Source organism: Aulonocara sp. 'chitande type north' Nkhata Bay, linkage group LG23, assembly GCF_057382095.1.
Source record: "Aulonocara sp. 'chitande type north' Nkhata Bay isolate Kocher_YH1m ecotype deep benthic linkage group LG23, A_spYH_male_GT1.1, whole genome shotgun sequence".
Classification (NCBI taxonomy): domain Eukaryota; kingdom Metazoa; phylum Chordata; class Actinopteri; order Cichliformes; family Cichlidae; genus Aulonocara; species Aulonocara sp. 'chitande type north' Nkhata Bay.
In genome coordinates, this window is record NC_141365.1 from 5936829 (window position 1) to 5963053 (window position 26225).

Below are 26225 nucleotides of genomic sequence, written 5' to 3' on the forward strand. Positions count from 1 at the left end.
TCTGCTGCTACCGCCATTAAAAACTAAATTGTTTATCATCTCTCTTTTGTCTTCGCTTTCCACTCACCCCAACTGATCAAAGCAGATGGTCAACCTCCCTGAGCCTGGATCTGCCAGAGATGTCTTCCTGTTAAAAGGGAGGGGGGTTTGGTGATCCGAGGATATTGTTGGGTTTCTCTTTAGAACATTGTAAAGATTTACCTTTCAGTCTGAAATGTTGCGCAACATAAATAAGGCTGAATTGAAAGCTGAATGTTGGAGACATTGACAATAAAGGAGAATCCTAAAGAGTCTCTCAAAAATGAAATGTTACAGAGCTTACCATTCTGTGACAGTTCATCAGTTTAGGAATGATGCTCCTAAATTTAAAATTAAAATATTTAAATATATATTTAAAGCTGAATTCTATATACAGTCATGTAAAAAAGAAAGTTTCCAAAGGACTCTGTGCAGTCCTGTGACAATCTAAATACATCCATGATTCAACAGCTTGTGAAACCAACACTGTAAGGAGTTTTGACCCATTCTTTTTTATTCTTCTTTATAATGTTGCAGTTCACAGCACTTAGTTAAGGTCTGGACTTTGACTGGGCCGTTGCAGCATGTTGAATCTTTTGTTTTTCACAAAATCCATCCACCAAAAGTGCTTAACAGCTGGTAAAAGGTGTTTGTGCTGATATGTTGTGTTTTGCTTTTGTCAGACTGTGAATTATAGCCAAACATGTCTGCTTCAGTTTAATCTGTGGAAAGGTCACAGTTCCAGGAGCCTTGTGGTTCTTTCAGATATAACTTTGCAGAGCTAAGCTATGCTGCCATGTTCTTTTTAGAGAGAGGAGGCTTTCACCTGACAAGCTTTCTAAAGACTGATTTTGTTCAGTCTTTCTTTAACTGTACTGTCATGAAGATTAACATTTAGTATGGTAACTTTTGTTTTTTTTTCATTTATTTTAGCACTGCGTGGTCTGATTTTGGGGTGAACTTGCTGTGATTTCTACTCCTGGGAAGATTGTGGCATTAACACAGACACAATAAAACCCCCAAACTTCAGTATTCATGAAGGATGGTAAAGTTCACTGCATGCATTTGATTAGAAGTATTTACCCTTTTAATTCCCATGTAAGCAGTCAGGGTATGTTTAGTTTTTTTCACAGGAATGTCCTGTCCTATGTACAGTCCTGTCTATTTAGCTGTTCTATTTAGCTTCTGACAATGCTAGATTACAATAACATGCATTTTACAATAAAACATAATAAGCAAAAATCATAAAGGAATCAAAATTGAAGAAGAAGAAGGAGAAGAAGTTGGTTCTAGAGCTGCCTTTTGTCCGTGGTGTGAAGATTGAGACTGTTCTTTATCTCTAATCTTTCTTAAATCTTTCTGGAACAGTTGACAAAAACTCAACATAGCAAAAGTTTTAATAAGTTTTAAATTTCTAGTCTTCTTGTCTCTGAACATCAAACTTAACCAAACTGTCAATTAAAAGCTCCAGAACAGCTTCCAAAGTCTCCAGTCTCAGCAGTCACATTTGGTGGTGCCCAATAAAATAAAATTAAAATACCTCTACAACATCTTGATTCTGTTTGTTGAATAGTTTCACTCTGAAAAATAAAAGTTCATCCACTGTTATGTTTAATGGCTTTTTTCAATGGCTTTTATTTATCTAATTATGTATTTTTAATTATCCTCTATTTATCTCGTTGAGATTAAAGTCTCCTTTTCGACAGTGACTTGACCAAGAAAGAGGCGTTTTATTGTTATTTTATAACAATAAAACGAGTAAAGAAACAAATAGAAAATGTTTCAACTCGTCTCCAAATCCTGCGCAGTTTGTTGGCTTGTTGTTTCTTTGTTCGTGCCACACAGTTGTGTATATTATATGACTGCATGTTAAAGCTACTTTTCTCCCCACTGTATGTGCTCATGCATATTAATCCATCGTTTGTGAACGTGGATATGATGCGTGGGAGTGCGAGTAAAAAGCCGGTCAGCTGGATGGCATCGGGGTTACGCATACACGAGCCCCCCAGAGTCTAACTAGCACATGCATGTTGTCATAGCAATAAGTGCCGTGTAGTTACACGTGAGATTTATTGTGGATCTGTTGTGCTGTTTTACACACATAAACCGGTTATCCACCAGGGCATGTGACGTGATCATGAAACCCACCGAGATAGCTGATTTGCGATGAAGCATTTCGCACAGTTTTGGTGCTCGTGAATGGGCAGCAGGCGGCTTATCTTCATCGTTATTTTTCTCTCCCGAAGAGTCCTTAACCTCCTCCTCCCACGCAGACCTCCCAGGTGCTCAGCTTGGCTGGAGGCTTCACGCACAAACAGAAACCGACACACAGTAAAACAGGAGTTAACAGTAAAGATGAAAGGGGGGGGGGGGGGTACAGTGGGTGGGCGACACTTGTTCATTATCGACTGCTTAGTGGAGAGGAAAGCATCTACATGACTGTGTGAGGAACGTCTTGGACAGAAAGAGGTGTGTGAGAGTTTATTTCCAATCGTTTTTGGAGCAAGTTAATCTGTAATTACAGGAGGCATCGTAGATAAAACCGTCAGATTCAAAGTTGTAGCAAGATTGTGTCAAGTTTTAATTTGTGTCTTGCAGCGACTTGAAGGAGGACAACTGAAAGCAGGAAGGATCTATGACAGCTCAGCACATCTAGAAACAGAAACAGGGTAAATATCTATCTATCTATCTATCTATCTATCTATCTATCTATCTATCTATCTATCTATCTATCTATCTATCTATCTATCTATCTATCTATCTATCTATCTATCTATCTATCTATCTATCTATCTATGGACACATAGACCACTGTTCACACATTTCTTGCCTGAATGTATGTGTGTGTCTGATTGGATTGAATTTTCTCCTGTTGCTATACTAATTCTCACCTTTCTCTATTTTTAACAAATAATTTGGAAACAAAGATGTAGTGGAGTGGAAACGAAGCTCTATATTTCTGTTTCCTGAAGGGTTGGTACATGTTTGCCACCTTTTGGCTTCTTTGCATCCAAAAGACTTTTGCACTAAAGTTGTATTTTCTCGACTGGTAACATAATTTGTTTGCTGTAATAGAGAAAGCAGATTGTATTACAGTTTTTCTCAGTCGCTTTGGTGCGTTTCTCAGATCAGAATTGAAATTCTCATAACTATTAGTTCAACCTCCACAACACTCAGTCATTTGTGCACATCATAGTAGCAATTTCTCCTCTCTCTGAACAAACTGCAAATGATTTTGGACATGAATCAGTTGCTTCCATACATTTCCCTGCTGCTTTCTGACATTTCCATTTGCTTATGTCATGTCAGTCAAAAGTAATCATACCTATGGATGCTGAATAGTCATTCCCAATAAAACTAATAGTCATACATCCATTGCTTAAGTCATCACACACAAAATTGTTGAACTAGTTATCACATGCCAAATATTGGCCATCTGTCAAGCAAATCCTATACCTTTCTGTATCATTTTTCCTGGAAATGTCTCCGAAATTGAACAATTGATCTCAGGTGAATTACAGCTGTCACTCATGAGGAGGCTCTACCAAATTGGTGATTTTATGTTTACATGTATTCTACAGTGAACAAGTGACTGTAGCATATTTTTCTTTTGCACAATTCTGTAGGATTACAAACACTTCTACACAATGGAAATGTGAAACGTACGTATTCAGTGTCTCAGTTACTCCCAAGACTCCCATAACATCTACAGTGACTTTACTGCACATTTCAGATGGCTGTACAGGTAGGCCATAGTGCTGTCGTCAGCATTTTCAGGTGTCACCAATTGTTTTTGCAATGGGAAACACTGAAATTATAAACTGTCATAGTGGAAACATGACAATGCCATTTGACTATCTTGTTCATAAAGATGGTGTCAAGACTTTTCATTTTGATGGCACTGACTGTTTCGTTGACATGGATACTTGCTTTTGAGGTATGGATAATCAATTCTGTGCATGTGACGTGCTTTTGCAGGCTATCCACTAGGTTTTGCAGTTTGCACTAATTGTTTTGGGAAATGCACTAACTGCTGTGCAAATGTTAATGGTGTTCTGAGAAACGCACCAAAGCGACTGAGAAAAACTGTAAACAAAGACGTATGCAGTGCAGATGGGTTTGTTTGTTTGTTATCTTAGCTGCTCACTTTATTAGGTTCACCTGTTCAGCTGCTCATTAATGCAAATATCTAATCATCCGATCACATGGCAGCAACTCAGTGCATTTGGGCATGTAGACATGGTCAAGACGACCTGCTGATGTTCAAACTGAGCATCACAATGGGAAAGAAAGGTGACTCTGAAAGTGTCATGGTTGCTGGTGCCTGACAGGCTGGTCTGAGTATTTCAGAAACTGATAATCTGCTGGGATTTTCCTTCACAACCATGAAGTTTACAGAGAAAAAAACTGGGGTGCTTGTTGTTGGTGTGCATATGAGCATCTTTGAATGTGCAGCACGTTAAACCCTGAAGCAGATGGAATACAGCCGCTGAAGACCACACTGGGTGGGACTCTCGACAGATAAGAAGGGAACTTCACTGTACTCAAATGGCCTCCATAGTCAGTCCAACAGACCACTTTTGGGATGTGGTGGCATCGGCTGTGTGATGCTATCATGTCAATATGGAGATCTCAGAGAAATGCTTCCAGCATCTTCTTTAATCTCTGCCACGAAGGATTAAAGCAGTCCGGAAGGCAAAAGGGGATCCAGCTACTGTCAAAGAGAAGATTCAACTTCTTTATTGTTGTCTTTCCTGTCTACACGTTGTTCTACACTGACAGTTTATTGTCTCGGGCTGTGAAGAGTTTGAAATAATTCAACCTTCATGGGAAAAATCAATAGTCCCCTTTGAATCGCTGTGATCTGGACATTTATCATGTACATCACTGTGTCATTTTCTACTGAATGCTGTTTGACATGGAAAGGTTATTGTGTGGAGTGTTGACGATTAGAAATAGGAATGTAGGCATATTTGTCTGACTTTGATTTGTCACACGCCACAAAATATTGGCTGTGTGTGTGTGTGTGTGTATGAGAAGGTCAGGCCATATGAGAGGTCTTTCATGTCTGTCTTGTTATGAAAGCTGAGCTGAGACAAACTCTCCACTCACCTCCGGAGGTTCACACACGCGACATCCTGACCCTCTCGTCCACAGCGGTGAAGCTCTGACGGTTACCTGATTTTAACTGGACTGCTTGACTCAAAGTCTAAAACATGAGTGGTGAGTAGTCAGACAGCTTAAAGGCTTTTTCCAATCGCTACTTTGTGCGATCACGAGAAAAATACCTGCCTTTATTTCTCAATTTCACAGAGAAATTGCTGGGATTGTAACCACGACAGAATAAGACCTGCACCTGGTCTGATTTTAAAGAAAGCTGTCGTGTTTCATCGGCATAAATTAATCAGTGTTTTGAATAGTATCAATGTAGTTTACAAAATATGACAACTGTAATATAACCAGGCAAATTGTGTTTTGCGCTCATGGACATGAATTTCCACCTTTTTTGTGTGAGTGAGAGTAACGTTGTAAGTAATATATTTAATTAGGAAGCATTGTATTTCATGTCAGAAGCAGAAAGTGTGGGGAGACCTCACCATGGCAACCAAGAAAGCGTTAAAAAAGGTGGAAAAATCTGCATTTTTAACCCAAAACGTCGTCTTTTGTACTTGGTGACAATCAGTGCATTAAAGGTTTTGAGCATTTCAAAAACTACCACAGATTGAGACTGCGTTGTATAATAAGTGATAATAATAATAAAGCATTGGAACACGGACTAATTTTAAATTTTTTTTTTACATGCTGGGGGTTTCCTGTTTAGTATTCATGAATTATGTCCTGCATTACAAGCTGCTTGACTTTTGCCAGCCATATATCCACCATGAGTTCACATGTTTTGACAGATTTATTGTTAGTCAGTATTCACTTGGATTTCAGAGTTTAATATTATCTCTTCATTATAATAAACGCCTGATGATTATCTGGGGTCAATGCCCCTTTTATTATGGTATATTTCCTGGTTGTTGAGTTAAGGTTTCAGTGTTTATTTGTCAAAAAAAAATTAAGGCAGCTGGAACTGCAGCTTTTTTACTGAAACTGTGAATGAAACAGGGATTTAAAACAGAAACTCTGCAGTCTTTCTGTTCATTTGCAGCCTGATCAGCATCTGGATATTTTGGGAATTAGGTTTTTGCATGTGAATACTAATGAAGCACAGAGAAGTTTTTTAAAAAAGAAACATTAAGCTGACTCACAGCTGAAAGTTTCTGGTCAGCTCCAGCCTGACAAAATTAGCTCATGCGGTGCAGCTTACGATCAAACCGCTCTCTCACTGCTTGACTTGTATTGAGGCAGAAAGGAACATTTTGATCATTTAATTGTGTTCATCACAAGATTTATGTAGTAATGCTGTTATATTATAACCTGTGAACTGCCTTAATGTTCAGCCCTTCGCTGTAGTGCCTTTCCTTCCTTGAGACTTTCTTTTTCATTAGTCTTGCCTTTACTGAGCTTCACGACTGAACATTTTGTTTTCATTCCTACTCTAGTGTGACGCTGTAGAAACTGGCAGCTTCATCCACTCTTATCCATTACACACTAGAATGGGGTTATCAGCAGAGGTGTGGACTCGAGTCACATGACTTGGACTCGAGTCAGACTCGAGTCATTAATTTTATGACTTTAGACTTGACTTGAAAAAATGTTCTAAGACTTGTGACTTGACTTGGACTTTTACACCAATGACTTGGGACTTGAATTGGACTTGAAAAGACTTGATATTTTACCCCAAATATAAAATTTAACATGCATATTATATAGAGATTGAAAATGTGACGTCATTCACGGGTAGAACCGCAAAGGATTCTGGGAACTCGTGGCAAGCGGTACTAGCGCACGCAGGCTTTCAATTAAAATCAGTTATACAGCGATAAAAAGAAACACAAAAATGTCAAGAAGCTGTTGTGTTATTAACTGCAATAGCCGGTCGCATGACAGCCACGGGAAGCCGACGGGTAAAGAGATCGGTTGTTATCGGATTACGACGTTGAAGAGAAATTGTTCGAGCCATGTTTCCGAAGTAACAAAGAGGCGACGGATGGCCTGGATTGCAGCCATTCAAAGATCAAATATAACATCCCAGAACCCTCCAGCTCACAGGTTAGTCTGCTCCAAGCATTTACACGAAGGTCAGTGTCTTTTAGTAGTTAATACGTCATTTTCATAACATAATTGGTGATATAGGTTACAAGCAAGTCTGGCGCTGAACAGAAATTGTCGCGCTATGCTCCTTTATTTATTGTGCATAAATAGTGAATTGTCCTGACACAATATTGCGTTTCGCTTCTGTTATTATGGTACATTGACAAAAACATATACTTTTATTCACAGGATAAAACAGGTTTTTTGTATCACTAATTGCCCAGTACGATTACAGCATATATTATTGTCACTGCTACATTTCTGTGATGCTACCAGAAATTATTTCCACTACTAATTAATTACCGTTGAGCTCAAAGGTCCTATTAATAAACGGTTAACGAATGTGTATTTATGACGACGATTTGTGAGACTGGTAAACTTATGATACTTACGATGGTCTTTCGTTCTACACGGTGCATTTCAAGGTCCTGCACCCATCCGTCGGTAAACTGTACCTGGGCTTGTTGCAGTGACCTGAAGTTACTAAACTTCATGAGTGTGTGCACTCACTCCAAGAACCGTATAATTATAAATATGCATATAAATATGCTACGATGAGATAGCTGACTTCATCTAACTAGCAAATGTTGTCCAGGCTACGTTGGTGATACAGTTTCTTTAATGTGTATGATATTTTTGTCATGCGATTTTAAAGCCGGTCCTACAACCGCATCCAAGAATAACATGCAGCTTATCTCAGAACTGTCGGTGAAAATTATTCTTGGAGCTAGGTTTAATTGAGCTGCATTTTAAAGAGGTGCAATTTCACAATTTGTGTATATTTTCTAAGTTCACTATTTTGTATGTGTTGAGAAAAACACAGATTTAAAAATTACATGGTCTAATATTTACATTTAGCATATAACTGCAACATTATTTTTTCATTTTTTTTTTTAAAGACTCGAAAGGACTTGAAATTCAAAGTTTCAGACTTGTGACTTTACTCGGACTTTTACACCAGTGACTTGAGACTCGACTCTGACTTGCCTGACATTACTTGAGACTTGACTTGAGACTTGAGGATAAAGACTTGAGACTTACTTGAGACTTGCAAAACAATGACTTGGTCCCACCTCTGGTTATCAGTCCACTCCAGTCCTCCAGATAGTAGAACATTGTGACCGCGCTACACATTCGTTCAGACATTTATAGACAGCAGGTCTGAATCGTGCTGTGAGAGAACTAAGAAGACGTCCATCTCTTTGCGTGGTTAACTTTTTCTTTTTTACTACATGTAGATTATGTATAGATTGATGCAAACCTTATAAAATGATTTGAGTAGATTCGGTTTTTGGTTTTCAAAATAAAGTGTTTATCTCTGGGGAAGAATGAAAAAATGATTTTTGTGTGAGGTCAGTGATTATAGTAGATGTGAAGAATAAGCAGATGAGGACACTGCCTGTTTATTACCCGCTCTGTGGGACTTCAAGTTTGTTTGCAGTGGTTGGCTAAGAGGAAACAATGTAGCCTACTTAGATAGGAGGAAGTGCGAGCAGCGTCCATGTGTTACACACACACCGAGAGAGAGAAGGGAAACACGGTAAGACTGAAAAAGCTCGTTATTCATGTTAGGTTTTAGTCTATTTTATATCTCTAAAAGTTGATTCTGTTCATCTAGACGTAGCGTTCCTTCACTGGGCTGGTTTCAGTCATTATGCAAATGTACTGTTTGTAAGATTGGGGAAACCTGCAGTCAGTTGAATGAGTGACGAAACGTTTCTCCCACAAAGCGCTACGTCCAGATGAACAGAATCAACTTTTGGAGATTTATTACCTGAATGATTGAACACGCATCAAGAAGTCTACTTTATAGCTTTAAGCATAGAAAAAACTGCAAAGCAAGGGTTGAAAAAGACACAGCTCATGTTTGCTTACTCGGTTCAAGACTAAACCAGCACATAGTCCAGCTTTGCTTGTAACTGCAAAACCAGAACTATGCTTGCAGTCTTCTTTTTGTCATAGTGACAGTGTGTATTTTAGAGTTCATGCTCTTGAACGTGTCTTTATTGTTTTTTTGACAAATTAGGTAAACAAGCTATTGTACACTATGAGGTCATATTGAAGTGCTCATACATATTTTTGTTAGGAATGCCTTGCTAGTTAGTTGTTCGTGCCTTAGATTTAACAAGATGCTGTAAACATTTCTCGCAGATTTTGGTTCATATTGTCATGATAGCATCACACGGCTGCTGCAGATTTTGCCCCTGCACACCTGTGATGCGACTCTGCTGCTCCACGATATTTCAAAGGTGCTGTGTTTGACTGAGATCTGGTGATTGTTGAGCACAGTAAAATAAAACGATGTGAGCATAACGAGTCCTTATTTGAGTCATTTCTGCTATCCTATCGGCTCGAGTCTGGACATTCTCCTGTGACCTCTGACCTCTACATGGTATTTTCACCCAGAGAACTTTTTTTTTTTCTCTTTTTCAAACCATTCTCTGTAAACTCTAGCGATGGAAAATCCCAGCAGACCTCAGTTTCTGCCTATCTGACACCAACAACAATGCCACATCAGAAGTCACATGATTCCCATTTCTTCCCCATTCTGATGCTCAGTTTGAATTTCATCACGCCCCTTTGACCATTTCCACATGCCTAAATGCTTTGAGGTGCTGCCATACGACTGGTTTATTTGCATTAATGAACAGTTAAAGTTGAAGGTGTACCTAACAAAGTGGCAGGTGAGATGCTGAAGAACAGATTAATCCAAACTGTGGCCAATTAATGTTTTGTCCACCAACTGTTTTACCACTAAACTGAACCAAATTATACACAAAAAGGGGATGTTTATTCTCTGAACACTAAAAAAGAAAACTGTGTATTCATAAAACTATTTCAGCTTGGTAATCTTCTCCATCTCAGTTGGCACTGGTAGGTTACATGGTTCAGGCTTTTTAGTTACTGTGCCACAGCTAGGTCAGGTTTTGATTTGTAATCCTAAACAGGTGCTTCAGTGTTTCACACAGCAGCAGCTGTTTCATCCTGTTTTCTATTTTTTTTTTCACCCCGAGCAATTGAGCAACATGCGATGTGTGTGGATATTCTGTGAATGTCTTAAAGCGTGCCGTCCCTCCAGAAACTACACATGACAAAAACTTCACACTTACCAAATAATTTTTATTATTTTTTTCTTAGTTTCACACGAGACCTGCCTCCTGGACCAGGTGCTGGAGCTTATTATGAACGAGAAGCCCCCCACCAGTGCCAGCCTTTTCCTAAACGAGGACACAGAAAAACCACCCTTACCAGACAGAGTAGACCTGAGGAGGCGCTTACGCAGGGCCATGGAGAGGAGAGCAAGCAGCATGAAGGAGAGGATGAGCTCCGTCAGCAAGGCCAGTGTGAAGGGTTTCCTGAAGAGGAACTTGTTCGTTTTGTTCACCATCGCTGCCGTGGCTCTGGGTGAGTGGAAAGGAACAACAAATGGAGGTTTTTTTTCCGCTTGTGCTTTTATATTTGTGCATTTCGATGCTTATTTATTAGTTAATTTATTTATTTGCCAGGTATAATCCTGGGCTTTGCTCTACGCCCCTACAATCTGTCCCTGAGGGAAATCAAGTACTTTTCCTTTCCTGGGGAGCTCCTAATGAGAATGCTGAAGATGCTGGTGCTACCTCTAATTGTCTCCAGTCTGATCACAGGTTAGCTTCTAATGAGCACTTAAAAGCAAATATGTTTTATTTTCCCACACTGCTTCAGCACAGTACTGTCTAGATCCGGAAAGAGAGCAGATATCCTATCGTAGTCTTCAGTATTTACCAGCAAGCTGTTTCTATGATTAATTTAACATCAAATTCAAACTTTCATCAGTCCACTGAGAAAATAATGTTCTCTGCCTCAGGCATTTCCTCCTTGGACAGTAAAGCATCTGGTAAGATGGGTTTGCACGCAGTGGTCTACTACATGGTGACCACGCTGATTGCTGTGTTTATCGGCATTGTCATCGTCGTCATCATCCAGCCGGGGAAAGGGAACAGGGACAGCCCCGTGGCCAACGGTGGGAATATCGAACCTGTTCAGGCTACTGATGCTTTTCTGGATCTCATCAGGTAACGACTCAGAAACTTGACTCATGTGTTAGGTTACACAGTGTTTCCACAGACAGTCGCAGTTCATATTACGAGAGCAGTCTAACAAGAATGTTAAGAGATGGATTAATAGATTGATACCACTATTTTTTATATGAAGCTACTGCCAGTAATCAAATTACTTAGCTCAGGATAACTTCCAAAACACCCAATGGTGTTCACACCTCTGTCTTTATAAGGTACAAGCTGTAACCTAACATGTTTGGATGGCAGACATAACAATTGGATGGAGTCAGGCTCTTTCCATTGCTTCCCTTATTTGTTCTGAACGATGCTAAATGGCTGCAGAGCTATACCTAGCCACAGACAGTGTAAAAGATGGGCACAGCCACCATGATGTCACCGATCAGTTAGTGAAGTTTGTTTGAAACTGAGAAACCACAGCACATCACAAGCATCTTTCTGACTTTTAGAATGACAGTGATTTACAAAAATGACTCAATCTTATTTTCAGTGAGACCTGAAACTTGGACTGAGCCCATAAAGTTAGCAGGAACGTGTTTACTGAGGTCAGAGTGAAGCAACTGAGTGCTGTTTTCCCATAGACTACCCCAGGAGTCGCCCCCTGCTGGTTATTAAAATAATTTAGGTTTTAGGCATATTTATTTATGTATATGTGGCTCATTTGATCTTTGCTTTTTTCTATTCTAGGAACATGTTTCCTCCTAATCTGGTAGAAGCCTGTTTCAAGCAGGTAAGCCTTTGTTTTCATCCCAGCCATGGTTCATATCTTCTTCATTATGGAACACTTCATTTCATTTAAAGAAAGAAAATCTCCTTTATCTCTAAATCTTGATCAACAAAAATTTGATAAACATATAGTTTTATTTTCCTAATCTCTATTACATTGCATGTATTGCTATGTAACTACCTTAAAAACATTTCATGTCTGTTGCAGTATAAAACAGTGTACAAGAAGACTGTTTACACCAGAAATGTGACCGTAACCCTGAACCTCACAGACTCGCTCAATGTGACCGATTCTGCCTTGAGCATGAACCTCAGCACGGTGCTGCACACCATACAGGTGGGTGTCTACAAGCATCTTCAGGTATAAGTGCAATACTTTAATCACTATGAAAAAGAAAACTACAGTGCGTATTGATTTGTGTGTAAAACGTTTTCAACCACAGGAGACTGTGGAGGAGGTCGTCCCTGTGTCTGGCTCCTCGAGCGGAGTAAACGCTCTGGGTCTGGTGGTGTTTTCCATGTGCTTCGGTCTGGTCATTGGCAACATGAAACAGCAGGGCCAGGCTCTTAGAGAGTTCTTTGACTGCCTGAATGAAGCCATCATGAGGCTGGTGGCCATCATCATCTGGTTAGTAAAAACCCAGCATCCACACCATATGAAGATTCTGAGTAGACTTAACTGAAGAAAACTCTTCCTTTAGTCTATAAAAGCAACTAACCCAATAAAATTACCATTATAGTAAAACAATGTTTCCAAACTTGCAGGTATGCTCCAGTAGGTATCCTGTTTCTGATTGCTGGGAAGATTGTGGAGATGAAGGATCTGGCAGAAGTGGGCAGTCAGCTTGGGATGTACACTGTGTCGGTCATCGTGGGTCTTCTCATCCACGGCCTCTTTGTCCTGCCAATGCTTTATTTCCTGGTAACCAGGAAGAATCCTTACAGCTTCATTGGCGGCCTGCTGCAGGCACTGATCACTGCTCTGGGAACCTCCTCCAGGTTAGCTTCTGCATAATTCAAACATTGTTATTCATTCATTCTGAATCTCATCATAAGAAGCACTGCATTACTTCCTTTGTGTTTAGCAGCATTAAAGGCCAGTCTCTGCTCGTGTTTATGGTAATGCTAACATGTCTCATCCTGTCTGCTTCAAGCTCTGCTACCCTGCCCATCACCTTCCGCTGCCTCGAAGAAAACAACCACGTGGATAAACGAGTGACGCGTTTTGTCCTTCCCGTTGGAGCCACCATTAACATGGATGGCACCGCCCTCTACGAGGCAGTGGCAGCTATCTTTATTGCTCAAGTCAATGGCATGGAGCTAAACTTTGGTCAGATTCTCACCATCAGGTAACAGTACTTTGGTTTGCTAGTACTCAGCTGAGCCCTCTCTTTCCTCCCAGAAGATGGGCAACCTGTGGTCATAAAGAGATGATCGCTCTCTCTACTCTCTGACTGTCACAGCAGAAACTAAGACTGATCAGACCAGGCAACATTTTTCCAATCTTCTATTGTCCAACATTGGTGCTACAACTTGTAGCCACAGTTTCCTGCTCCTAGCTGTCAGAGGTGGCATAGGTGTGTGTGGTGTGTTGCTGCTGTAGACCATTTCTACATTCCTAAACACACAGGGTTGCTGCCATGTGACTGGCCGATTAGATACTTGCTTTAAAAGCCATTGAACAAGTGTATCTAATAAAGTGGCCAGTAGGTTTAAATACCTCCTACTGCTTTTGGCTGTTCCATTTTTCACGAGAGGTTGCCATAACGGGCAGCTCTGTATATTTAAACTAGCAAATATTTACTGAGGATGGCCTTCCTACTGCAACCCACCAAGGGCTTTGTGTCTGCCCTGGGATCAAATCAGGGCTCCGGTGTGTAAACTGCCACACTATTACAAATAAAATACTCAAAGTTCACTCAGCAAAATGAGAAAATAAAGTCTTTAGATCGAGTTCAGTCACTTGAAATTGCTGAGATTTTAGCTTCAATACAATTTTAAAAATTATAACTGGTATGCAAGAATATCCATACGGTGTTTACGAAGGAGGTGCTAATCTATAGACTATGTGTGTAAACATGCTTAATTCTGCTGCTAAGTTGGTCATTTTAACATAGTAGCCTATGGAAATATTTTGCATCAAACCTCTAGTGTCCATTTAAGGAACTGCAGTTTCTGGCACTTCCATGCTGTCCCCTATATACAACACATACACAAATACAGAACAAGGTAAACGCGTGAGATAGGGATTTGCTCCAGCTTACTCCTCTTTCTGATCACACTTTTTATTACTAGATAGGGAAATGAGAGGTTAATAAACATGTAAACATATATTAAAAGTGTGTTTCTGCTATTACTATTATTAAACAAAAATGTGTAATACATTTTAAAGAACATATGGTAGAGACAGTATTCCTCGTGTGCTTTTATCACACTCTACTACACCCACCAGCAGTGCACATGTGCTGTTTGTTTGTTTCCTTTTATTAAATGCATTCACTCGCCTCTCCATCCCTCCCACCGCCCACTCAGTATCACAGCAACGGCTGCCAGCATCGGAGCAGCAGGCATTCCTCAGGCTGGCCTGGTTACCATGGTGATTGTATTGACATCGGTGGGACTGCCCACGGAGGACATAACGCTGATCATCGCTGTGGATTGGTTCCTGTGAGTTCCCACTAAATGTCAGCTTGATGGGGATTGGTCTGGGATTGTGCCAGCTTAAATGTCATTGTAAAGCTTCAGAGAGCCCAGAGGTCCCACAACTACAAAGGTTATCGATGCATAATGCAGAGTGATGGATAAGAGAGCCTGCAACTGTTTTCATAGCATCCATCCATCCATTTTCTTCCACTTATATATGCAGTCATTTTTTAGTCTTTCTCACTTATTCTCTCTCTCTCGTGACTCCAGGGACCGTTTGCGTACTACCACGAATGTTCTCGGCGACTCCCTCGGGGCCGGCATTGTGGAGCACCTTTCCCGCAAAGAGCTGCAGAATCAGGACGCCGAGGTGCGCAACTCTGTAATCGAGGAGAACGAGAAACCCTATCAGCTCATTTGCCAGGACAATGACATAGTCAATCATCTCAACAGCGAGACCACAATGTGAAGGCGAGGGAATCACATGAAACGGCATGAACATACAGAAGCATTAGCATGATGCAGTGATGGAGAACATGATAGCCAATGCTTGAGGTTCACATCTTTCCCTCAAATACAAAAGCTTATCTGGGAAATACGACACAGTGACGCCTGTCCTGGGACAGCTTGATGACAGAAACTAATGTTCACGTGTTGTTTAGGAGCATCCTGTGATTTTTTTTTTTTATTTTTTTTTTTTTGAAATGCAGTTCAAAGCCATCAAATAATCTCACTTTCAAGCTTGAAAACACAGCATTATTAGAGAAACAACACCATTCATAATGTAAACCAGCTTATTTTTTCAGTCTTGTGAATTTATTCTTTAGACTTCGCCCAGTTCTTCTGCATGACTAAACATTGTCCACTGCAAACACCCATTTTTGTCATTCTAATAATGACTACCTCTAATAGGACTTAGATGTGGGATTTCCACAGCACTACACAAAAATAAAGCTGGATGTAAATACACGAGCAGCAGTATTGTTTCCTTCCTCTTTTAAGTGTGCTTACACGATTTAATCGTAAAACTGTGACTGTTAAACACTGGATACAAGTGAAAAAGAAAACTTTTACTCCTTTGTTTTATTTAGTTGATATATTTTAAATGACTTTATAGACTGTTCCCCACCCCCAGTGCTTTCTTATGGATATTGGTGTGTATTTCTTGTATTTATTTGGTGCTATATGGGCACAGTACTGCAATGCTAAAGGAGTAATTAAACAGAAATAGCTGCAATACTGAAGGTGTTCATATTCTCGGTTTCTTTTTTCCTCCTGTTGATAGCAACAGTGTTTTTAAACATTAGTACACTATTACACCAATCGGTCGGTGTTTTCTGCATTATATGTTATTATCTACTCAACATGTAATTGGATTTTTGGTATATTTTGATTGAAGTGTTGCTGGTTACTTTACAGTTGATGGTTTTGTGAAAAAGTGCAGTGAAGAAACTTGGTGAATGCTTTTGAGAACCTACACAGTTGTTTCAGTGTTGTGCATAATTATAAAAGTGATGGTGTGAATACACGTGTCTGATTTTGTACCAGTTCATGCCCATTAAGAGGTCTCGAGTTTTTGTTTGCAGGTTAGAGTTTTGTTGCTTTAAGTTATTTCAGTAGAATTTTTATTTCTGATGAAGGAGCAGCTCAACATGTTGATGGACAGCGTGTGAAAAAACATGATAAATAAATGTCTCAGGAACTGAAATGAACTGTGATTCTCATTATTGTGATTGTGGCTACCCCTTGTGGAAGATATTCTCCCCTCCAGACACTCTCAGCTGCTCTCTTAGAGAAAACAGTGGGTCAAATGTTATATGAAAAACAAATTTCACATATGGATGAGGTGAATTCTTCTTTTTTATTACGAACATTTCATCTAAGTTTGAAATCCTTTTATATAAAAGCTAATAGTTAAGTTAACCCAGGCTGTGCTGCTGTAAGCACTACAGATATGTCACTGCTGGATGTGATAGGGAAACCAGAATATTTAATCAGAAATAAAATCAGTTTAGAAAACTGTTTACAAAACACAACACACAATTTACTGCTTTTTCTTTAGTACAAATAATAACAGCACTATTTACATAGTTTAATATAGGACAAGTTGTATAAAAGTATATACATAAGTATATATATATATCTAAAGTACCTAAAATAAATATTCTCATTATGTATAATGACTTTTCAGAGTCATAAACATAATGAAACAGCAATTCATTATTATCTTATTTTAAAGTTACATTGTGTAAAATCTCACCACTAGATGTCAGTAGATTGCAGATTGCAGTCAAATGTATTCTGTTTTCTTAGCGATCCCAAGTGTACAATCCTACCTACCACTACATATAAACAGGAGCTGTTTATATGTAGTGACTGTAGGGTTTCAGTCCATTGTTTACCGCAGCTGTCAATATGCGTCCATGTTATTTCACTCTTGAGGAGGCTGTAAAACTTTGGAGGAGTCCAATATGAGTCAGTGAGTCAGGTAAACTCACTTCTGACCAATGGCAACAATACCAAGGAGAGATTTTGAGGATATTCTTAACTCTTGCCTGTTCTGTTAGTTTTAGTGTTGTTAGACTAAATCTGGTGAGAGTTGCTTCACATGTTTTACAAAGGCTCTTATATTTCCTTTTCCTGTTTTCCTTTTTGTTGCGTTTTCATGAGAGGTAGTGGTACTGTTTCTTGATGGCAGCTCAAATGTGTGGATCTAATCTTATAAGGAGATTACCTCTGATTGGATCTCCCGAATATTTTCATGTCATTGTCATTCGTTTTATTGGTGTCAGTACATTTTATCATAGTTTTGTCCTCATGCCTTAGTTTTTATCTTGCTTTTGTCTGAAAAAAGAGATTGTGGGCAAAAACTATGACAAAAGTTATTGGTCTGCAAAATTAACACTTGTACAGGCGCAAATTAAAACTGTTGCCAACTTCTATATTTAACGGATTAATTCTAAGTTTATGAAAATGCAATTTGTTGGGAGATGTAATTACACATACTTATCTTTCTATCATTTTTCAATCATAATCTCCTTTTTCCAATTAAATAAAACCTCAAAAACGACTTGCTGTAGCTTTAATGTTGTAGCTGTTTATAATAATTACTTCTGTTACTCATAGGCAGTGTTGGGGAGTAACGGAATACATGTACCGCGGTTACGTATTTAAAATACAAAATATGAGTAACTGTATTCCGTTACAGGTAGCGTTTAAAAAGGTGGTATTCAGAATACAGTAACTTTGTTGAAATAAATGGATTACACGGCGGTACTTCCCTGTTTCATATTGTGGCGGGTCAGGACTGTTTGGGTTTTGTTTGACAGCTATGTTCTGTTGTTCCAGGCGGCAGCGTTACGGTTGCCATGGTTACAGGGCGACGCTCTCTCTGTGTTTCCTGGGTGAGAGAGCGCCTTTTTGTTGTTGTTGTGCTAAGCTAATAGGCAGAATGCTACAGGATGTAGCATCATGGGCAGTGTAGTCCGTGCTGCAGGGAGAATGGACTGCCGTACCCGTTATGTGTCTGTGAGCGAGGGAGGGAGAAAAAGGAAAAGTAGGAGTTGTCATCAAGCAAAAACGGGAGCTGGAAGCATGTAAATATAATAATAACCACTGCAGCCAAGAAGAGTGCCTGACGAGCCCAGGTGTAAGTACGCTCTTGAGACTCGACTGTACGCTGTGTTGGTGTTTTCCTCCGAAACAATAAGTTCCGTTGGAGCAGCCTTTCAACGCCTCTCTCTGTCTCTCGCAAGCAAAGTTGACCCAGACAACAAAGTAAAGCTATTTTTCGGCTACGAGCCCGACACGGAACCCACTGTATTAGCCAGAGGTCCTTTACTACGGTTCGGAGCCGCGGAGCCTTCAGTAACAGTAATAAATCACAGCAATAGGACATTCACGTAGTTGTAAACAGCATGATAATATATTAAGTAATCCAGCGTATTAAGAATACGTTACTCTCATCGAGTAACGTAACGGAATACGTTACAGAATACATTTTGGGGCATGTATTCTGTAATCTGTAATGGAATACATTTTAAAAGTAACCTTCCCAACACTGCTCATAGGGAGTCATTTGATTGTTTTCTCTGTATTACTGTAGGGTCTTTACCTTTAAAACACTTGATGTTATATAAATAAAAGTGAATGTCTGTGCAGTTGTGAGAGATTTTACTCTTTTTTGTTTGACTTTGAGCTACATCAGTAGCACGCTGTAGAAAGCGATACGCAAACATCTCAAGATTGAAAAAAGACGCTGCAGCCCTTCTAGTTATTATTTCAGATTTATTTATAAAATTGTTCACTCGAGATGCTGTGTTTTAACATATAGTGCATTCTCCTACGATGCAATGCTTGTGTGTTTCGCACACAGTCGAGCCCTCTAAGTTTTAACAGCCTGGCCATGTGGTGAACTGAATCATGAACACTTTGGCATAGTTTAGTGACAAACTATTGTTTAAACGTAGAAATGTAAACTCCAAATAGATACTTAAATCTGTCGCTGATGCCTGAGGGCCTAGTGTTAGAGTCACATTTCATACAGGACTTTACAAACACGCAATATACAAAATGGACAAAATATTAGGAACATTTGCTCTTGAGCTATAGTGAAGGTTGCATCCAGGTGAAACATTCACTCTGAGTCAACTGTGATTTTTTTTTTATAAACAGTCAAATATAGCCTGAAAAAGGAGTTGTAAACCATACCACTGGAGACATGTTATCTCAATATTCTGCACGCTCAGTGTACCGTAACCAAACCCCATCTACTTTACTGTATGAAGTGTCATTACACATTTAAGGTATACAAGTCACAAATAACCATAAGAGTATCTTGGTGATATACAATATTCATATCACTGCTCATTTCATTACATCTGTTTCACTGATTTCACATCAGCCAGGAGTGGTTATGCTTTTTTATAGAGGGAGACACTTTCAGGCAGTCTCTGGCAAATAACAGTATAAGCCATTTTAAAAAAAATCTTTGCAACATATCTTACAAATAACACCCCCTTTGTTGAGAATGTTCCAGCCACATACTGGGAATATTTCAAGCAGAGTTCATTCTTAAATATCTAAATATGTATTGCTGCCCAGGTCCAGTCCCAGGGAGACGGATAGTGTAGATAGAGAGAGAGACACGATGATTGGAGAGTCAGCGAGCTTTGACATGTAAAGATGACAAGCTGCTGAAAGTTTACTTGGCCTGCAGAAACACAGGAAGACAGCTCAAAATCCCAGATGAGACTTTTAGAGATTTACTTTACATATAGCCTACATACCAAGTTTATATGAGTAATAACATATGGAAAAGAGCCTTACTTATGACTACAACTTTTCCTCCATATTTCCTCCATCGCTCCATCACTCCACACTGAGAACCACCAAGTGGTCCTTCTTGACCTGAAGACATGGAAATTATGACTTTGCAACACTCCTCGGTTTCACTTCATCAAGCTGCCTTTATTACATCTCAGGTGTAGAATACAGTAAAGTAGCCGTGTAACAGACTGCGTCTCACCTCTGACATGACAGGAAGGTTGTCAGAAAGGAACCATTTGGTTTGGCGGGCCTTGTCTCTCTGTCTCTGGATGAGCTTTCTTAGCAACCTCTTTACCTTTCGGTCTCTGGGGTCTGCACACTTCACCGCCTTCTTCGTGTACAGTCTTTGAAAGACAAATGCAAATTATGTGCAGAAGTTGCAGGATGACAGTACAAGGATGTGCTGAAGACTCGAGACAAAGGATGGAAACACACCGATTTGAATGTGCTGCAGTAAGAAGGAGAAGATCATGCTGAGATCTACAAAGGTATTTGCCAGCTATAGCCCAAATTAAAATGAATATTTATATACTATAAGATGATAAAGAGGGAATTTTGTATTTCCCCCTCTAGTATAACGAAGAACAAATTGCGATCAAACTAAAACAGGTAACGAAAATAATGCCTCGTATCCAACGGATGAGAATTCAGTGCTTTTGTTAACTGGGCCACATGAATAAGCAAGCTCTTCATTCCCCAGCTTCATCAGATTTCCCTGACCTGCTGGAAACAATAGGTATCACAATGTAGTTTACTTAAATAAACCCTGCTGTTCTGACTGACTGACTGGCTGCAGCAGGGCTCAGCTGGCTCAGAAGGTATTTTCAGATGGCTTGTTATTCCCACATATTTCCTTTTTCACTTCCCTGGCAATTACAGCTCTAAGCCCTGCCATAACAACATGACCTGGAAAGATGACAATGCCTCTCAGCCCAAGCTCTGCCCTCCTCTAACGAGAGGCATATTTTCCATTCCTGCAGATTGCTGTGTGCTCTTTAGCTCCAGGAGTGGATAGTTGAAATACTTGCATGATGGCTTGTATACTGCAGTCGGGCCCCTCGGTCTGCACCTCAAACCGCAACACATCTTTGGTACGCACCTTGCCGTGGGAGTATAGCATGCAGCACTGGACATCGTTCTTCATCTGCACACCTATGGCTAGGAAATAACACGGACAAAGGAAGACAAATGAGTCACTGAAACGAAAGCAGACTGCCAGAATGATGCTGAACTTTCAGGTGTTTCACATCATTGAATAGATTTCACATTCAATTACTTTTTTGTGAAAACGGGATGCTAATGCAGCATCACGCCAGGCAGAAAAGTTTCAAATAATAGAAATTATTGCAGATTATCAGACCCTAAATCTGAGCGTTCATATTTATAGTTTTTCAGCACTGTCAAGTCCCTGTTCTGATATTAGCAAAGACCGAAGCAGAGTATTTTGCACATGCCCCACATATACGCAGAGTCACATATGGACACACACTAGAATGCCAGAGGAATTATAATGGCATCCCGTTGTGCTGAGAAACATACGAGCATGCCAGTGAAACGGGAGAAAGTGGTAGAAAAAGCGAGGTGTTTGTGTGTAAGGAATGCCATGATGTCCCTTCATCCAAATCTGTAAACAACTGAAAGTGTGATGTGAGGCAGCAGGAGCAAAATAGGACAGTGCTGCTTTGTAATGCCACAAATGATTTTGAAGCCATCCTCAGCCACATCAGTGCACTTCCAGCGCTTTGACTACATTTCAGAAAACAGACAAGACTACACGATCACGCGAACTGAGCCCTGACACAGTTGCTGTCTTTTCTCCATGTGTGTGTGTGTGTGTGTGATGTGATTTCTGCTCCTCTGTTTACATCCATGCCTCCCTCCCTGCTGCTCCTGCTGCTGCTATTCCTCTTTCCCTCTTCTTTCCTTTTCTGTCTTCGCCATCACCGTCTATGCTAGAGTGTCCACCTGCAGGGTGCATGCAAGCCATGCAACACACACACACATAGAAAGTATGGTTATGTCCTACCTTCTACAGATGCCAAGAGGATAACAGTCAGAGAGATAACAGTCAACATCTGCAGCATGAACATGATGAGGCTGGCAGAGGAGGAGAGGAGAGGAGGATAATCTACTCTGTCACCTCTCCCTCTATGGCTGCCTCTCTTATACTACTCCCTCCCTCTCTTTATACCTCCCTGCCCATCTCTCACTCACTTTTACCACCTCTCTTTTTTGTCTTACTGTCTTTCCCTCCCACCGTCTGTTTATCCATTTTCATTCTTATGCTCAACTAACTCCCTCCTTCTTTTTCTTTCACATTCATCTCACCTCTCCCTCATTTCTCCCTTTCAGTCTCCTCACTCAAGATGCCAGGCCTGATTTATTTCATTTAGGGTGTTAAATTACTCCTTCATTCTTTTTTCCTTTGCTTTCCTGCATTTTTCTCATTGAGAACCAAAATAGATAAAAGGCGAGTTATCAAGAAGTATTCAACATGCAGCATTTATGTTAATTCCCATGATAAATCCAGTTATTTGGCTTTTTTTCATTTCCAAATAACAAAATGAATGTAAAATGGTTTGCAGCTGTACGGGCTGTAGGGGAAGCGGTAGTATCTGAACTTTATCTGGATCATTCTTACCACAGAGTTTTCTGTCTGCCTCCTTTAGTATATCTTTATCCTGATGTTAATATGAGTGATTGCTTTAAAAATGTCTCTTTCAGTTGTCATTTTAAATGGCAATAAATGTTATTCATGTAACATTTTACAATAGAGCAAAAAGTCTGAGACAGATTCATGAAATCTATTTTTTTTAGATACATTTTATGCTCCTTTAACTCTTTAAAGCCAAGTTTTTGTGAGTTATTCAGATATCATCAGTGTGATTTTTTTCCTTCAAAAACTGAAATACAAAAAAATGTCTGATGTAGCAAATCTGATACAAATATCTTATTACTTTTTTGCCATCAGAAGGTTCATTAAACACAAAACATTATGATATTTCATGGTTCAGGCTTTAAAGGCTTAAACTGCTACATAAAAGAAAAAAGTTTTCTCATTTAACATGCTTAATATCCCTTTATCTGCTCATTTTGAGCTCCTTGGCCTCTTACACTGTTAATTTTCATGTTAACGTTACGTTTCTATGCTAATGATGCACCGCTGTAAGCAGTCATTCAAAAAGTAAACAAAGGGCTAGCACCTTTGTTGGTGGAATACAGATGGTAAGTGGCAGCCATGCTGCTTGTCAAATGCACTTGCTAACTGATTATCAGAAAGTGTGAGCACCTTTATAAAAGCTGAAGCTTTAGAGGTTCTGTTTGGAGTCAGATGTGCAAAAATCCCAAGAGCTACATCTCAGACTCTACAGACCTCATTAAGCATGTTAGATGTTAAACTTTATGGTAGTACAATTAGAAAAACACTAAACAACCATAGCTTGTTTCTAAGGGTTGCTAGGAAACAGTCTCCTCCATTCAAAACAAACATAGCAGCACAGCTTAATTTTTGTGAAATTACATCTAAACAAACCACAAGACTTCTGAAACAGTGTTCTTTCCACAGATGAGGACACGGTTTTGGCCATAGTGCCATATTTAGCCCAAACCAAACACAGGCTGTCAGCATGAACACCTCATACTTTCAGCTTGTTTTGCAGCCACAGGACCTGAACACCTTACGGTCATTGAGTTGACTCCGAACTCCTCTGTATACCAAAGCAACCCAGAGTTACATGTAAGGCCATCTGTTCAACAGCTAAAGCTTGGCCCAAAGTCGGGTCACGCAAGCAGGACAATGATCCCGAGCACAGCAGCAAATTTACAACTGAAAAACAAAAGAACGTTGCAGTGGCTCAGTCAAAGTCCAGACCTTCGTAGAAAATCTGGCAACAATGTGAAACCAATCTGAGGCCTTTTAATTCTAGTCTGGTTTTCTTACTATAATTTCGTTTGCATGCCTTGGCTCATGCTGATGCAAACTTGTCACCAAGTAAATGTTATAAATTTACCTAATAAAGTAACTCAGATGTTTGAAAATATGTCCTAAATGTTTTTGTAGTCTCTCCTTTTCTAACCATAAATCATTATAAAACATTGTTTCATTTATTTTGTTTCATTAACCAAACACCACACGAATACGCTGGAGGCACTATGTTAGCACACTCACATCCATTACAGGGAGACTTCAACAGAAAACAACATCAGGATCTAATTATACAGACAGGAACTAGAGAAACTGATGTAGGCCTGCATCTGTCTCAGGAAGGTATTCCTTTGAACTGGCCCTATGATCGAGAAAAATGACAAACACACTTTGTCAAAGTCTGATTAGGCTGCCAGCAACATTGTATAAAGTGATCAATCAAAGGCTGGATTAAGTGTGACAGATGCACAAATATTCCCACATCATAGGGCTGAAGGCACTTAACGTGTCTGGAAAACTAATAACTTATTAAGAAGAATTATAGCTCTTATAGGTGTGGTACACAATAAGTGATAATACACAGACAATATATCACAGCTATCATATTTAAAGAATGTTTTTGGACTCGTGCAAGCCTAGAAATTGAAATTCATAGTTGGCATCATCCGCTGTGTGAAAATTTATGTGAAAATAAATTGTAGTGATCATTTCTAGGTGTGTGTGGAGTTACTCTGTTACACCGTTAAGGAAATATCACCTGTTTGTTCAAAAGCTATCACGTCATACCCAGGCTGACAACTAACATGGAGCGCGTATGTCAAAGAGAAACGTAGCGGGGTCTCATGACTGTGCTTTACTCTGATCCGCTGTGGCAAGTTATTCGTGTTGGATTGACACCAATGCCTGACATTCATAGTTGATGGTTTGGGAAGATGAAAGGACTTCAGTTGACATGGTGCCTTGCTATTTAGGTTTGGCCATGTATCTGCAGGGAGAAACATGAAGTATCATCAAACAAAGCTGACACAGGAATGTAATGTACATTGTTCTCATTCTGCGCTGACAAGGCTTAAAAAACTGTTTGGGTGAATCTGGTAGAAAAGAGCCGTTAAATAATTATATGGATATTTTAAGGGGGTAAAGGTGATATTTTCCCTTCTTGTCACACAAATTAAGCTTGCAAATTCAAACCCATCAAACTTCATTACTATAAATACTCTGGATTTACTGTACTTTAGAAAAGAATGCATTAGACAAACTTTCAATATGCTGGCAGGGCAGTGCTGGAACAATGAGTTGCATTTCATGTAGAGAAATATTGCTTTAGACACTAATGTAGCACATATAATGGACACATTTTGTTGGATTTTATTGATGTGGGGCTGTCTAAGTTCCTGTGGCTCAACAGATCTTAAGAAGGAACAAATTATCCTTTGGCTACTGCAACATACCAAGAAATATTCAGACAACATGGCAACAAAATGTCTCCTATGGAACCCTGGATATGAAAATATGCAGACTGTTGACTGAGGGGTGTGTTTGGGGTAAAGCTGTGTACGTGTGTGTGCGTGCGCATGTAAAAGAGAGGGGGATTCAAGAATTTGACCCAAGAAATCAGGTTGGAATCTCAGCTGTAAAAACATACCTTCCACATGACTACAGGTCTGCCTGTTAGCCCTACACTTTACGGATATCTCTGCAGTGATTAAATATCTCCTGTCAAGGTGTGGCGACCCAGAAACACGAGGGAAATCAAAAATAAAAATAACAGCAGTGAGCGATCGGGGTGACCAGAGTAATGTTAAGAGCTGGAGTTGTACAGAGGCATAGTTTGACCTCCAAAAGATGATGGAGGGCTCAACCCACTGAACTGGACACACGGTCTTAACAGATCGGACTGTGCTCCCAAAAAGGGATTTGTAAGGGATAACATGCAGGGGGGCAAATGCTTGATATAATCTTTGCAAGGCAGCAAACTGGGAGGTGTACAAAACAGACAACAAGCGGCGTGGAATGCAATTTTGAAAACTGAATTAAGCACAGCACATTTTTTTTCATTGTTTTTTGTGCTTAAAATACTGAGCAAAAAGTTCCAATGAAATGAGTGCACAAAATTCAAGGACAAGTTATAACCTGCAATTCCTTTTTAAACCTCACCACCATAGGAGAGACCAAAGAGCTGTCTAAGGACATAGGAGACATGATTGCAGAGTGCATATTAATAAATGAAGGAAAGACAGAGTAACTGTCAATCGCCCTCAGGCTGGTACCCCAAGATGTGCATCATCAGTGATCATGGGAACAACAAGGGATAACCCTAGGAATGCAAA

The 26225-nt window shown here is 39.7% G+C and overlaps 2 protein-coding genes across 2 annotated transcripts; one reads left to right on the forward strand and one right to left on the reverse strand.

Moving 5' to 3' along the window:
- The first annotated feature begins 2401 nt into the window (after positions 1 to 2401).
- Positions 2402 to 16354, forward strand: slc1a6 (solute carrier family 1 member 6). Its single transcript, XM_086282456.1, has 13 exons — positions 2402 to 2487; positions 2617 to 2687; positions 5104 to 5241; positions 10357 to 10623; positions 10725 to 10862; positions 11063 to 11270; positions 11961 to 12003; positions 12208 to 12336; positions 12443 to 12627; positions 12765 to 12998; positions 13154 to 13348; positions 14532 to 14666; positions 14913 to 16354. The coding sequence occupies exons 3-13, from the start codon at positions 5235 to 5237 to the stop codon at positions 15109 to 15111; spliced, it is 1740 nt and encodes a 579-aa protein (XP_086138582.1). The 5' UTR covers positions 2402 to 2487; positions 2617 to 2687; positions 5104 to 5234; the 3' UTR covers positions 15112 to 16354.
- Positions 16355 to 18484: 2130 nt separating this feature from the next.
- Positions 18485 to 22157, reverse strand: ccl44 (chemokine (C-C motif) ligand 44). Its single transcript, XM_086283950.1, has 5 exons — positions 21997 to 22157; positions 20999 to 21128; positions 20170 to 20314; positions 19971 to 20051; positions 18485 to 19854 (listed from the first exon to the last, which is right to left on the reverse strand). The coding sequence occupies exons 1-4, from the start codon at positions 22058 to 22060 to the stop codon at positions 20013 to 20015; spliced, it is 378 nt and encodes a 125-aa protein (XP_086140076.1). The 5' UTR covers positions 22061 to 22157; the 3' UTR covers positions 18485 to 19854; positions 19971 to 20012.
- Positions 22158 to 26225: the final 4068 nt, after the last annotated feature.

Bases quoted from the DNA above. Each gene is read 5' to 3' on its own strand.
- slc1a6 (XM_086282456.1), top strand. The intron at 13,349-14,531 runs GTAACAGTACTT...CCGCCCACTCAG, and splicing joins GGTCAGATTCTCACCATCAG to TATCACAGCAACGGCTGCCA. The intron at 14,667-14,912 runs GTGAGTTCCCAC...TCGTGACTCCAG, and splicing joins ATCGCTGTGGATTGGTTCCT to GGACCGTTTGCGTACTACCA.
- ccl44 (XM_086283950.1), bottom strand. From the start codon at position 22,060: ATGTTCATGCTGCAGATGTTGACTGTTATCTCTCTGACTGTTATCCTC. The intron at 21,129-21,996 runs GTAGGACATAAC...GTTATTTCCTAG, and splicing joins CCTCTTGGCATCTGTAGAAG to CCATAGGTGTGCAGATGAAG. The intron at 20,315-20,998 runs GCAAGTATTTCA...TGTCTTTCAAAG, and splicing joins TGCAGTATACAAGCCATCAT to ACTGTACACGAAGAAGGCGG.